The sequence below is a fragment of the Chrysemys picta genome, chromosome 20, assembly GCF_011386835.1.
Source record: "Chrysemys picta bellii isolate R12L10 chromosome 20, ASM1138683v2, whole genome shotgun sequence".
NCBI lineage: Eukaryota > Metazoa > Chordata > Testudines > Emydidae > Chrysemys > Chrysemys picta.
The window spans coordinates 852795-867440 of NC_088810.1; the positions used below are offsets into that span (position 1 = coordinate 852795).

General features: G+C 60.2%; 2 protein-coding genes across 4 annotated transcripts in view; both read right to left on the reverse strand.

Annotated features, from left to right (window-relative positions):
- The window catches only part of MEGF8 (multiple EGF like domains 8), a 199332-nt gene that overhangs the window by 100198 nt on the left and 84488 nt on the right, over positions 1-14646 (reverse strand).
- Positions 1-14646, reverse strand: part of LOC112061446 (POU domain, class 2, transcription factor 2-like) — a 30526-nt gene that overhangs the window by 1588 nt on the left and 14292 nt on the right. For 2 of the 3 annotated variants that reach the window (XM_065573901.1, XM_065573902.1), the window contains 4 exons: positions 3619-3795; positions 2047-2113; positions 1547-1718; positions 1193-1266 (listed from right to left, as the gene is read on the reverse strand). In XM_065573901.1, coding sequence (XP_065429973.1) covers positions 1193-1266; positions 1547-1718; positions 2047-2113; positions 3619-3795 — 490 coding nt within the window. The remainder of the gene's footprint in view (positions 1-1192; positions 1267-1546; positions 1719-2046; positions 2114-3618; positions 3796-14646) is intronic. The other variant, XM_065573903.1, reaches the window with a different exon arrangement.

Genomic DNA, 14646 nt, shown 5'->3' on the forward strand with positions numbered 1-14646 from the left:
AGAGCCAGCGCCCCCTAGAGGGGAAAGGTCCCGTGCCCCATTCCCACCCCCCGAGCCAGCCAGTCCCTGGGGCCGGATTGGAGACGGCGCCCCCTAGAGGGGAAAGGCCCCGTGCCCCATTCGCTGCCCCCCGAGCCAGCCAGTCCCTGGTGCTGGATCAGAGCCAGCGCCCCCTAGAGGGGAAAGGTCCCGTGCCCCATTCCCACCCCCCGAGCCAGCCAGTCCCTGGGGCCGGATTGGAGACGGCGCCCCCTAGAGGGGAAAGGCCCTGCATCACATTCCTCACCCTGCCCCCCAAGCAGTGAGCCCCCAGCTCCAGGGCCGGATGGGCAGCGTGAATGACACAGAACAGACACAGTGTGCGAGGGGCATTAGTGAGTGGATGGGATGGATGGTTACTGGTCACTACGGCGCTGGCGACAGGCCATGGATGGGATGAGGGGACCCAGACTGAATGAGCAGGCGGGAGTGTCTGGGGTGCCGCCGGCCGGCCTCGCACACTCCTTGCACACTCAACTGCCAGGACGACACGCGCCCCTGGCCCCACAGCTCTCTCCCCGCATGCACACTACTGAGCCTTACACACACGGATCTCTGCACACGTCCGCCCTTCTCACACGCACACTCCCAATCCTCACACACACGGATCTCCACACTCCCACACACAGATCTCTGCACAAGTCCGTCCTCCTCACACGGATCTCTGCACACGTCCGTCCTCCACACATGCACACTCCCAATCCCCCCCCACACACAGATCTCTGCACACGTCCACCCTCCTCGCACACACACGGATCTCTGCACACGTCCGTCCTCCACACATGCACACTCCCAATCCCCCCACACACACAGATCTCTGCACACGTCCGCCCTCCTCGCACGCATACTCCCGATCCTCACACACACACATGGATCTCTGCAAACATCCGCCTTCCCCGCACGCACACTCCTGATACACACACCTCCCAGATCTCTGCTTTCCCAGGATTCCTTGCACGCTCACAAAGGCAGTATTTTAACTCACACTCACACCCGGCCTGTCACTTTTGTGCTCCTGCACATGCTAATCCCCCGTTCCTCCCAGACAGACCTGGCTCCAGACATGTGCCTGAACCCCCACACTCACACCCAGGCACGTCCGCCCTGGCCGGCCGGCAGAGCAGATGGTGGCATGCCTGCTCGCGCCACGAACCTTGGATGGTGGCCAGCGGGTTGGTGGCCATTAGCGCCGGGTTTAACCCCGCGTTCACCCCTAGCACTGTGCTTCTGAAAATCAAACCAGACGCAGGAGGTTAGGCCGGGGAACCCCCCCAACACCCTCCCCGTGGCACTGGCCCTCCGTGGCCAGGGGGCACAAGCACCCCACATCACTGGTTAGAGGCACGTATGCCACACGCCCTGGCTCCAGGCCCCTCGGCGAGGGTGCCACCCCCCACCATGGCACCGGATGTACCTGCCCCCTTAGGGGCGGAGTTACTGTGCCAACCTGGGGCAATGTCATCCCTCCCACCCCCTTCAGTCCCTGTCACGGCGCCCCACCGCTTACCCCGTGCTGGGATTCAGGCCCGACAGGCCGATGGCCGCGTGGCTGCTGGTCTGGGGGCTGGGGTTGGTGTTGTTGGTGGGGGGCGGCGTGGCGGAATTGATGGCGGGAGGCCCCCCGCCCGCCCCCGTCCGGCTGGGGGTCAGGGAGCCGACCGCCGAGGATAAGGTAGTCACTGCAAGAGAGAAGTGGGGGCGGACGGGGGGGGGGGGGGATCAGGAGCGGCTCATCCCCATGGTCCTTGTTTGTATAGGCCCTATGCATATACAGCGCCTTGGTCTGCCCCCCCTTAGCGGAGTTTAGGTAGGTCCTATGTAAACACTGGCCTTCAAGTACTCATTCAATCTACTCCCTGTTGACAGTGCCTCCGCTGGCTCAGTCTCCCCCCATTGAACCGGCCCCATTTCTCTAGGTCCTACGTAAATCAAGTGCCGCAGTCTCACTGCTGGCTGGGCAGGGGCCCGTTTGTGCAGGTCCTGCGTAAACAAGGGGGAAGGACGCACCTGTTGTGCTCAGACTGCTGGAGGCCTGGGAGAGCGGGAGACTCACGCCGGGGCCCGGACTCGTCACCTGGGCAGAGAGAGACGGAGCGTCGGGGTCACGAGGCGCCCACCTCTGGGGTGAGTTGTGGGGAACTCCCCATGCGCAGGGTCGGTACATACCATGGGAGAGCTGTACGGGGGGGTGGTGCATACTATGTGGCGGCTGTGCGGGGGCACATACCGGGATGATACCATGTGGGGGCTGTACAGAGAGGGTAGTTCATACCATGTGGGGATAGTACCATGGGGGGGAGGAACATACTATATGGGGACTGTGGGGGGGTACGTACCATGTGGGGCCCATGGGGGGGTCAGTACATACATGTGAGGGCTATATCTGGGGTGGTAGGAGCCATACCCGGAGGGGGGTCGGTACATACCACATGGGGGCGGTAATGGGGGGAGTCTATACATACAGCCTGGTGAAGGCCCTATTGTGGAGGTCAGTATGTACCTTGTAGGAGCCATGGGGGGGGGGGAGTTAGTACATACCATATGGGGGCCGTTCCTGGGGCGGGGGGGTCGGTATGTACCATGTAGGGCCATACCCAGGGGGTCGGTATGAACCATGTGGGGGCCATACCTGGGGGTGTCAGTACGTACCATGCAAAGGCAGTACTTAGGGGGAGGGGTCAGTACGTACCATGTGGAGGCTGTACCTGGGGGGTCGGTATGTACTATGTGGGGCAATACCTGGGTTCAGTACGTACCATGTGTGGGCCATACCTGGGGGGTCAGTACGTACCATGTGGGGGCCGTAACCGGGGGGGGGGAGTCGGTACGTACTATGTGGGAGCCATACCCGGAGGGTCAGTACATACCATGTGGGGGCTGTACCCGGGGTGTTGGTATGTACCATGTGGGGGCTGTACCCGGGGGGGGTTGGTACGTACCATGTGGGGACCGTACCCAGGGGATTGGTATGTACCATGTGAGGGCCGTACCTGGGTGAGTCAGTACGTACCATGTGTGGGCTGTACCCGGGGTGTTGGTATGTACCATGTGGGGGCTGTACCCAGGGTGTTGGTATGTACCATGTGGGGGCTGTACCCGGGGGGGGTTGGTACGTACCATGTGGGGACCGTACCCAGGGGATTGGTATGTACCATGTGAGGGCCGTACCTGGGTGAGTCAGTACGTACCATGTGTGGGCTGTACCCGGGGTGTTGGTATGTACCATGTGGGGGCTGTACCCAGGGTGTTGGTATGTACCATGTGGGGGCTGTACCCGGGGGGGGTTGGTACGTACCATGTGGGGACCGTACCCAGGGGATTGGTATGTACCATGTGAGGGCCGTACCTGGGTGAGTCGGTACGTACCATGTGGGGGCCGTAACTGGGGTGTCGGTATGTACCATGTGGGGGCCGTACCCGGGGTGTCGGTACGTACCATGTGGGGGCTGTACCCAGGGGGGTCGGTACGTACCATGTGCGGGCCGTACCCGGGGGGGTCGGTACGTACCATGTGGGGGCTGTACCCGGGGGGTCGGTACGTACCATGTGGGGGCTGTACCCAGGGGGGTCGGTACGTACCATGTGCGGGCCGTACCCGGGGGGCTTGCCCTGGGCGGGCAGCATGGGGGTGCTGCTGCAGGGGTTGATGCGTTTCTCCTTCTGGCGGCGGTTGCAGAACCAGACACGGATCACCTCCTTCTCCATGTTCAGCTGCTCTGCGATCAGCAGGATCTCCTCTGAGGTAGGCTTCTGGTTCTGGGGCAGCGACATAAGAACAGAAGAGCGGCCGTACCGGGTCAGACCAAGGGTCCCTGTAGCCCAGTGTCCTGTCTGCCAACGTGGCCAATGCCAGGTGCCCGGAGGGAACGACCAGAACAGGGAACCATCCAGTGATCCATCCCGTCGCCCATTCCTAGCTCCTGGCAGAGGCTCGGGACCCCATCCCTGCCCAGCCTGGCTAATAGCCATTGACGGACCCATCCCCCATGAACTTATCCAGTTCTCTTTTGAACCCTGTTATAGTCATGGTCTTCACAACATCCTCTGGCAAGGAGTTCCACAGGTTGACTGTGCGTTGTGTGAAGAAATACTTCCTGTTTGTTTTAAACCTGCTGCCTGTTAATTTAATTGGGTGACCCCTAGTTCTTGTGTTATGAGGAGGGGTAAATAACACTTCCTTATTTACTCTCTCCCCACCAGTCATGATTTTATAGACCTCTATCATATCCCCCCTTAGTCTCCTCTTTTCCAAGCTGAAAAGCCCCAGTCTTATTAATCTCTCCTCATACGGAAGCTGTTCCATACTCCTAATCATTTTTGTAGCCCTTTCCTGAACCTTTTCCAATTCCAATAGATCTTTTTTGAGATGGGGCCACCACATCTGCACACAGTATTCAAGGTGTGGGTGTAACACGGATTTATATAGAGGCAACGTGATATTTTCTGTCTTCTTATCTATCCCTTTCTTAATGATGCCCAACATCCTGTTCGCTTTTTTGGCTGCCGCTGCACATCGAGTGGATGTTTTCAGAGAACTATCCACAACGACTCCAAGATCTTTCCTGAGTGGTAACAGCTCATTTAGACCCCATCTTATATGTGTAGTTAGGATTATGGTTTCCAATGAGCGTTACTTTGCACTTATGAACAGTGAATTTCATCTGCCATTTTGTTGCCCAGTCACCCAGTTTTGTGAGATCCTTTTGTAGCTCTTCGCAGTCTGCCTGGGACTTAACTCTCTTGAGTAGTTTTGTATCATCTGCAAATTTTGTCACCTCCCTGTGTGACGAAGTGGGGGGTTTTCTTAACGGTTTGCATGAACATTGTGTGTGGCTCAGTTTCCCTGTGTGCTGCACAGGACCAGGTGTGACCTCGCCGAGCAGCTGGGACCCCGGACACCGGCCTGGAGATTGGGGACCCAGCGACTGGTGACCGGGGGGCCCAGCCCAGCTCGGGAGCAGCCGGTTCTGGCCGGGGCGGGGGGTCAATGGGCTGAGGAGAGGGGGGCCCAGGGACCTGACCAGCCGGGTCCAGCCAGGGGGGAACAAAGGACGGCAGAGGGGGCCCAGCGGCCTGTTCACCTGGGACTGAAGACAAAGGGCGGAGGAGGGGCGGGTGGGGGAGGGGATTTAGGGGGCTGGGCTGGAAGGAGGGGGCGGGGTGGGGCTGGGCAGGGGACAAGGAGCAGCCGGACCCATGGGGACGGGACAGACCCAGCTGACCGGGGCTGAGACTGGCCAGGCCCGAGGGCCCTGAGAACTGCCTGGGCTGGGTCCAGACGCTCAATACATCTCCTGTGTGACGCTGGCAGAGTCCCTGCAGCTAGAGATCGGGGGGCATTGCTCCCTCTGGGGGTGGGGAGATCGGGGGGGGGGTGTTGCTCCCTCTGGATGTGGGAAGGGCGGACATGTGTAGAGATCCGTGTGTGTGTGTGAGGATCGGGAGTGTGCAGAGATCTGGGAGGTGTGTGTATCAGGAGTGTGCGTGCAGGGAGGGCGGACGTGTGCAGAGATCCGTGCTCTGTATCAGAGCGAGGGGACTCCCCGAGGGGCCCATGGCAGAGCCAGGCTGCTGGGGGCTCAGGGGTGCGGTCCCAGGAGGTCGCGAGGCCAAGGGCCTGACCCCGCAGGGAGAGCGCACCCTGAGACGGGCTGTCACCTTGAAGGGGGTTCCTCCCAGGGGCCGCAGGGAGCCGGGGAGTCTGGGACAGCTTGGGGTCCCTGCCCCGGTGGGTTGGATTGGGACGCAGAGCGACGGAGCTGGAACCCACCGAGGCGTCCTGGGGTGGGAGTCAGGGGAATCCGGAGGTGGAGGAGAGGCCAAGGGTGGTCGCTGCAGACAGAGAGGGCAGGGGTGCAGGGCCCAGAGACACAGGAAATCTTGGCCCAGGGTTAATGTGGCGGAGCGGAGACAGCGGGTCGAGCTGTGTCTAGCCCTGGGGAGGAAGCAGCCACCCATAGACCCATAGACTCATAGACTTTAAGGTCAGAAGGGACCATTATGATCATCTGGTCTGACCCTCTGCATGCTGCAGGCCACAAAACCGTCCCTACCCCTTCCCTGGACTCTGCTGCTGAAGTCCCCAAATCCTGTGTTTTAGTGACTTCAATCGGCAGAGACCCTCCTGCTAGCGATCCCTGCCCCATGCTGCGGAGGAAGGCGAAAAACCTCCAGGGCCTCAGCCAATCTACCCTGGAGGAAAATTCCTTCCCGACCCCAAATATGGTGATCAGTAAGACCCCGAGCATATAGGCAAGAGTCTCCAGCCCGACCCCTGTTAGCCATTATACTATTTACCTGCTATTGCTCGGTATTTCTCAGCTAATATGTTTTACCATTAAACCATTCCCTCCATAAACTTATCTAACTTAATCTTAAAACCAGACAGGTCCCTCGCCCCCACCGTTTCCCTCGGTAGGCCGTTCCAATATTTCACCCCTCTGACGGTCAGAAACCTTCGTCTAATTTCAAGCCTGAACTTCCCCACGGCCAGTTTATATCCATTCGTTCTCGTGTCCACATTAGTACTAAGCTGGAATAATTCCTCTCCCTCCCTTGTATTTATCCCTCTGATATATTTAAAGAGAGCAATCATATCCCCCCTCAGCCTTCGCTTTGTCAGGCTAAACAACCCGAGCGCCTCGAGTCTCCTTTCATACGACAGGTTTTCCATTCCTCTGATCATCCTAGTGGCCCTTCTCTGTACCCGTTCCAATTTGAGTTCATCTTTTTTAAACATGGGAGACCAGAACTGCACACAGTACTCCAAATGAGGTCTCACCAGCTGTGACGAACTGGGACTGTTCTTGCTGGGGTGTGGGAATGCTGACAGGGGAGTGTGACTAGGATGGTCTGCATCGGGGGATGGGAGCCGGCCCAAGGGAACATACCTGAGCTTGTAACAGGAGAACCCAGGAGGGGGTTGGAGGTCAGATGACTCCGGGGCCCGGGAAACTGAACAAAGGCTGTGGGAGGGGTCGCTGAAGGCAGAGTGCTGGAAGCAGGCTGGAAGGAGGCTGGAGAGATGGCTGGGAGGCAGAGATGGCTCTGACCCCCCCCCCCCAAGGGGGTGGGCTGGCATGCCCTGGGACCCCAAGCTGGACCTAACTGGGGGGGGCCCTGTTGTCTGTGCCTGCAAGACCTGTCTTGGACTGTATTCCTGTCATCCAAATGAACCTTCTGCTTTACTGGCTGGCTGAGAGTCATGGTGAATCGCAGGAAGCCGGGGGTGCAGGGCCCTGAGTTCCCCAATACTCCGTGACAACTGGTGGCAGCGGTGGGATCTACTGCACCCCGTAGACGGCGCTTCCTGCAGTAAGTGACTGGGGAGCAGTAAAACGAAGGGGGATTGACGGGGACCAGGCCTGCTGAAGAGTGGGAGAGAGACGGTTATTACCCCTGGGAGTGTGTGACCAGCGAGAAGGACTTTTGCAGTAACAGGGTCCCCCGTGGGATCGCAGCGAGTGGTCCCAGGGGCGGAGGAGTCTGCAGCTCGACCCTGGCAGAGAGGTGGTGACCTCGAGAAGGGCTGGCACACTAGGGGTCGCCCTGGGAACTGTGGGGAGCTGTGAGCACACAGGCCGGTGAGTGGCCAGCAGGAAGATGTATGCCAAGCGGCTTAAGAGCGACCTGGTGGAGCTGTGCAAGCAGAGGCGGCTGCGCATTGGGAGGCTCACCAAAGAACAGCTCATCGCCCAGCTGGAGGCGGAAGATCGCGCGAATGAACTGATCCCTGTGTCTCAGGGAAGCAGCCTGGCAAATGCAGCGCAGGCACCAGTGTCTGTCCCGGCTGGGAGTGGTCAGCCGGCTGCTGAGGGCTTCCCGAGACCCCTCCTTCCTATGCCTAGGGGAAGGGTGGGGAGGAGCCCAGCCAATACCGAAGGCGCCGTGATCCCCCCGGCCAGCAGGGGGTCCCCCCGGCGAAGCTCGCCGGCCAGCAGAGGAGCCTCCCGGCGACGTTCGGCATCCGGGGAGCGGAATTGGCTGGAATGGGAGGAAGAGCTAAAACTGAGAGAGCTGGAGGATCGTGAACAACAGAGACAGCATGAAGAGAGACAGCATCAGCGTGAAGAGAGACAGAGACAGCATGAACGGGAGGAGAATGAGAGACAGAGACAGGAGAATGAGAGACAGCGTCAGCATGACCTGGAACTGGCGAGATTGAAGGGCAGCGAACCCCCGGCTGCGGTGAGTGAGGGGGGACCCAGGACTGCACGGAGCTTTGATAAGTGCATCATGGCCCCATACAAGGAGGGGGAGGACATGGATGACTTCCTGGAGGCCTTTGAGACGGCCTGCGAGCTGCACCGGGTTGATCCCGCGGACAGACTCCAGGTCCTTACCCCCTTACTGGACCCCAAATCCGTGGCATTGTACCGCCAACTGGGAGAGGCAGAGAAAGGGGACTACGAACTATTCAAAAAGGCCCTGCTACGAGAGTTTGGGCTGACTCCTGAGATGTACCGGGAAAGGTTCCGGAGTCAGGATAAAACCCCTGAGATCTCATATCTGCAACTAGCCGCCCGCATGGAAAGATACGCCAGCAAGTGGGCTGGTGGGGCCCAGACGAAGGAGGACCTGATTAAACTGCTGGTACTGGAGCAACTGTATGAGCGGTGCCCATCCGACCTGAGGCTGTGGTTGGTGGACAGAAAGCCAGAGAACCCGCGACACGCCGGGCAGCTGGCTGATGAGTTTGTAAAGAGCCGGTCAGGGGGTGGCAGGGAGGAGCCCCAAAGGAACAGGCCCGCCGCGATGCAGAGAGAGAGTCACCCTGGGACCTCCCAAAGGGGGAATATGGGGAATCCCCTCCCACGGGGAATGCCCAGCGTCAGGGACAACCGACCGGCTCGAGGGGACCCACGGGACCTGAGCTGCTATTACTGCGGCCGAAGAGGCCACGTTCGGGCCCAGTGCCCCAAGCTCAAGGACAGACTGAGCAGACCGAACCCGCACCGGGTTAACTTGGTAGAGGCCCAGACGGACGAGGGGCAGGCTTCTAACGCAAGAGGGGCTGGCAGCTTATCAACTGCTCAAGAGAGAGAAGGGCCCCAGGCCAGCTTCTCTGGGGGGCCAGATGCTCCGGATTCAAAGTTCTCCGTTTACAGGGTTGGCGCGGGGCTGTCCCTGCGGAGCGAGTGCCTTGTTCCCCTGGAGGTGGATGGGAAGAAAGTTTATGGATACTGGGACACGGGCGCAGAGGTGACACTGGCCCGGCCCGAGGTGGTGGCCCCAGATCGGGTGGTGCCCAACACCTTCCTGACCCTGACCGGGGTGGGCGGGACCCCATTCAAGGTTCCCGTAGCGAGGGTACACCTGAAATGGGGGGCCAAGGAGGGCCCCAAGGACGTGGGAGTGCACCACCATTTGCCCACTGAGGTGTTGATGGGGGGGGACCTAGAGGACTGGCCAAGCAGCCCCCAGACCGCCTTAGTTGTGACCCGCAGTCAGAGCCGGCGAGGGGCACTGCGCCCTGGCCTTGGGGGGGGTGCCTTGCCTGAGGCGCAGGACCCTAACCTGGTGGGGAGGGAACGCCCAGGGACACGGCGCAGGGAGGCTGCAGCTTCGGACCCAGCGGGCGAGAAAGAGCAGGTGGCCATCCCTGTCCCAGCTGCTGAGTTCCAGGCCGAGTTACAGAGAGATCCCTCCTTGCGGAAGATAAGGGACCTGGCCGACCTCAATGCGGTACAGACCATGGGACGAGGTGGCCGGAAAAGGTTCCTGTGGGAGAAGGGGTTCCTGTACCGAGAATGGGCTCCCCCAGGGAAAATGGAGTCAGGGGGGATCAGGAGGCAGCTGGTGGTACCCCAGAAGTATCGCCGCCAGCTGCTGTGCCGGGCCCATGACATTCCCCTCTCAGGGCACCAGGGAACCTGGCGTACCCAGCAGAGGCTGCTACGGAGCTTTTACTGGCCTGGGGTCTTTGTTACTGTCCGACAGTACTGCGGATCCTGTGACCCCTGTCAGAGGGGGAGGAAGGCCTGGGACAAGGGGAAAACAGCTTTAGGACCCTTGCCCAGCATAAAGGATCCTTTCCAGAGGGTGGCCAAGGTTAAAAGGGCGGCTCTAAACCAAGAGAGCCCAAAGCACAGACCTCCAGACTGGAGCGCTGGGAGAAGACCACAGCCCAGTTGGAACCCCAGAGGTATGGGGGTGGGGAAAGGGCACAGGCCGCATAAACCTTCCCACATGCGAACTGCGAGTGCCATCAAGCACCCCCGACCTAAGGGGGGGCGTGAAACTGGAGGGGCCTGGTGTAATTCTCACCAAGGAACTGGAGGGATGCGGGGGCATCCATGGGAACGGGGGTAGGTTCGAACTTCCCCGGGTCACTGGCTAAAGTGACCCTGCTCAGTTCGGTCTCGAAGGGGGGAGAGATGTGACGAACTGGGACTGTTCTTGCTGGGGTGTGGGAATGCTGACAGGGGAGTGTGACTAGGATGGTCTGCATCGGGGGATGGGAGCCGGCCCAAGGGAACATACCTGAGCTTGTAACAGGAGAACCCAGGAGGGGGTTGGAGGTCAGATGACTCCGGGGCCCGGGAAACTGAACAAAGGCTGTGGGAGGGGTCGCTGAAGGCAGAGTGCTGGAAGCAGGCTGGAAGGAGGCTGGAGAGATGGCTGGGAGGCAGAGATGGCTCTGACCCCCCCCCCCCAAGGGGGTGGGCTGGCATGCCCTGGGACCCCAAGCTGGACCTAACTGGGGGGGGCCCTGTTGTCTGTGCCTGCAAGACCTGTCTTGGACTGTATTCCTGTCATCCAAATGAACCTTCTGCTTTACTGGCTGGCTGAGAGTCATGGTGAATCGCAGGAAGCCGGGGGTGCAGGGCCCTGAGTTCCCCAATACTCCGTGACACCAGCGCCTTGTACAACGGAAGCAGCACCTCCTTATCCCTACTAGATATACCTCGCCTAATGCATCCCAAGACCGCATTGGCTTTTTTCACCGCCACGTCACATTGTCGACTCATAGTCATCCTCCGGTCTACAAGGACCCCTAGGTCCTTCTCCTCTTCCGTTACTTCTAACCAATGCGTCCCCAGCTTGTAACTAAAATTGTTGTTAGTCATCCCTAAATGCATCACCTTACACTTTTCACTATTAAATTTCATCCTATTTCTGATACTCCAATTCACAAGCTCATTCAAGTCTCCCTGCAGAATATCCCTGTCCTCCTCCGAATTTACAACGCCTCCCACCTTCGTATCATCCACAAACTTTATCAGTCCACTCCTGCAATCGGTTCCGAGGTCAGTTATAAATAGATTAAATAAAATGGGTCCCAAAACCGAACCTTGAGGAACTCCACTGGTAACCTCCCTCCAACCTGACAGTTCACCCTTTAATACAACCCGCTGCATTCTGCCCATTAACCAATTCCTTATCCACCTCTGGATTTTCATATCGGTCCCCATCTTTTCCAGCTTAACCAATAATTCCTCATGGGGTACAGTATCAAACGCTTTACTGAAATCAAGGTATATTCGGTCCAGGTATATAGAGCTGGCCAGGGAGGGAGGGTGCAGATGGGTTCCCACCCCAAGCCCAGAGGATACATCTGCTTGTACCCCTGGGCTCAGGCCCCTCGTAGCCCAGTGGGACCGGACGGGGGTGGTCCGGGGGGAGAGATCCTGGACCGAGACTCTTGCCAGTGTGGGGTGACCCCCCAGCTGCGGAAGGCTGCGTGACATGGGAGGAGGTTCCCACACTGCAGCCATTCGCCCAGCGACACCGGCGGGATGGGGGGGCTGGTAGCTGGGGTCCTGCAGCAGAGCCGCTGGGAAGGATCCGGACCCAGTGTCAGGAGGGGCAGTAGCCAGTGAGCTGGGGAACAGCCCAGCCCGGAGGGGATCCCTGCCCCCAGAGCACAAGGGAGGAGCTACCTGCCCGGTTACCTGCCGGTCTGTAGCCAGACCCCTGGGGCGGATGGAGGTGGGTCCAGGGGCAGGGGGACCCGGGCAGGGAGGTGATGCACCGGACCAGGCAGTGCCCAATGCATGCCTCACCCTGATGGGTGTGCTCGGCTACATCGGAAATGGGGGGCCAAGGGGGCCCCAAAGAGGTTGGGGTGCCGGATCAGCTACCTGCAGAGATGGAGACCTGGCCAGACGGCGCCCTGGACATTGCCTGTGGCTGGAGCCAGGGCAGGCTGCTCGGCCCAGCACCGGGAGTCCACCCAGCAGGGGGCTGGAATCTCCAACTCGGGGGGCAGGGGACTGGAGACAGGGCTTAAGAGGGCTGAGACCGAGGCTTTGCCCCGAGGTGGGGAAACCGAGGCACAGTCAAAGGACTGGGGCCTCAAACCCAGCAGCTGAATTCCAGACCGAGCAGCAGGAGGGTCCCTCCTTGGAGAAGCTGAGGGCCCTGTGGACCACCATGTTGCAAGACCCTGGGCAGGACTGCAGGGAAAACTCCCTGGTGAGAAGGGATCCGGTACCGGGAAAGGCCCCTGAGGGAAACCTGAACCGTGGGGGATCTGGAGGCAGCTGGTGGTCCCCCAGAAGTGCCGCCGGTGGCTACTGTGCCTGGCCCATGATGTCCCCCTCTCGGGGCATCGGGCAGAGGCTGCTGCAGAACTTTTACTGGCCCCATCAGTGACGCCGTCTGGCAGTACTGCAGGTCCTGTGACCCTTGCCAGAGGGTGGGGAAAGCAGCTCTGAGACCTTTACCCAGCATAGAGGAACCTTCCAGAAGGTGACCATGGACATTGTCGGGTCCCTCAGCAGGGTGACCCGGTCAGGGAAGAAATACATCCTGGTGGGGGTAGATTTCGCCACCTGCTACCCGGAGGCAATGGCTCTGTCCTCCATCATGGCAGACACCGTGGCAGACGCGCTGCTGACCATCTTCAGCAGAGGGGGTCCCCCGGGAGGTCCTTACAGACCAGGACTCCAATGTCGGTCAGCCCCACTCCAGTGCCTGTGGGAGAAGTGTGGGGTCTGGCCCACCTGGGCCTCGGCGTATCACCCCCAGTCCAACGGGCTGGTGGAGTCAGAGATGTAATGGGACCCCGAAGATGATGCTGAAGACTTTCACGGACCGGCATCCACAGGACGGGGACTAGTATTTACCCCACCTGCTGTCCGCGTACAGGGAAGTGCCCCAGGAAGCCACAGGGGTCTCTCCTTTGTGGTTGCTGTATGGGAGGGAAGTAAGGGGACGCCTGGGCTTGGTGAGGGACGGATGGGAGGGGATGGAGAAACAGTGCTGGAGTATGGACTGACTTTCCGGGAAAGGCTCGCTGAGCTCAAGGGTCCGGCCAGGGAGAATCTAGCCAGGGCCCAAGGGAAGCAGGTCTGGTATGACCGCTCAGCCTCTGGCACCGGGGACCAGGTGAGGGGCTCGTCCCGGTGAGGAAGAATGAGCCGCGAGCTGCCTGGGACGGGCCCTTCGAGGTCATCAAGCAGCTGGATGAGGAGAACGATGTGGTGGAACTGCCCAGCCGGGCTCACAGCCACTGAGGGGACCAGGTCTACGTGCTGGAGCCGAACTGTGCCAGGGAGAGGCTGGTCCTGGCCGCAGGGAGACGATCCCTTGATGGATCTATTCCCTGAGACAGGAGCAGGCCCTTCGCTGGAATCAGTTCCCCTCTCCGGCCAGTAACCTGTCTGGCAGGCGGAGATCCAGCCGGCCTGGGCTCACTGTCCACTGGGTGGAGCCGGGAGCCGGCCCTCCCGTCAGGTGTTCCCTGTTCAGAGTCCCTGGGAACACAGCCCAGGCCCTGGAGGGAGAGCTCAGGGCCATGCTGGCTTAGGGGTGATCCAGCCACCCCCCAGCCCCGGGGGCTGGTCCCCAGGAAAGACGGGTCGATCAGACTCTGTGGGGACTATCGGAAGCTCAAGGCCATCACCATGTCCAATGCCTGCCCCATGCCTAGGCCTGATGAGATCCTAGACAAGTTGGGGGGGACTCGGTACCCCACCAAACGCTATCGGCAGGTACCTTTGGCTCCAGATGCCAGACAAAAATCGGCTCTCACCGCCCCTGGTCCTACCTTTTGGCCTCAGGGGGGCTGTCAGTGCTGGGTGGATCAGATGCTGGGGGGTGGGGAGGACTCTGCCCTTGCATATCCCAGTGAGATCTGGGTGTTTCGCCAGACCTGGGAGGACCACGTGTCCCAGGTGAAGAGGGGGTGAGTTGCCCCCGGGATGCAGGGCTGCCTGGAAAAGCTGAGATGCACAAGGTGGGGAGCGGCTGCTGAAAGCCAGAGCCAGCCAAGGCGGGCGCGATCAGAGACTGGCCCGTTCCCCAGACTAAGAGCCAGGCCCAGCCTTTATCGGGATGGGGGGGGGGGCTCTACCGGAGGTGTGTGCCCCACTTTAGCTCTGTGTCGGCCCCCATCACTGAGCTAGGTGAGAAGGGGAGGCCAGACAAGCCGGTCTGGACCGGGCAGTGCCAGAGGGCTCTCCGGGCGCTGAAGGAGGATCTGGTCAAGGGCCCGGTGCTGGGAAACCCAGACTTTGACAAGCCCTTGATGGCGTTCACTGATGCCCCAGACCCAGGGCTGGGTGTGGGGCCGGCACAGGCCAATGCAAAGGGGCAGAGACCCCCCATTGGGTAGCTGAGCAGGAAGCTGCTGCCCCCCGGCAGGGCTATGGGGCACAGAGA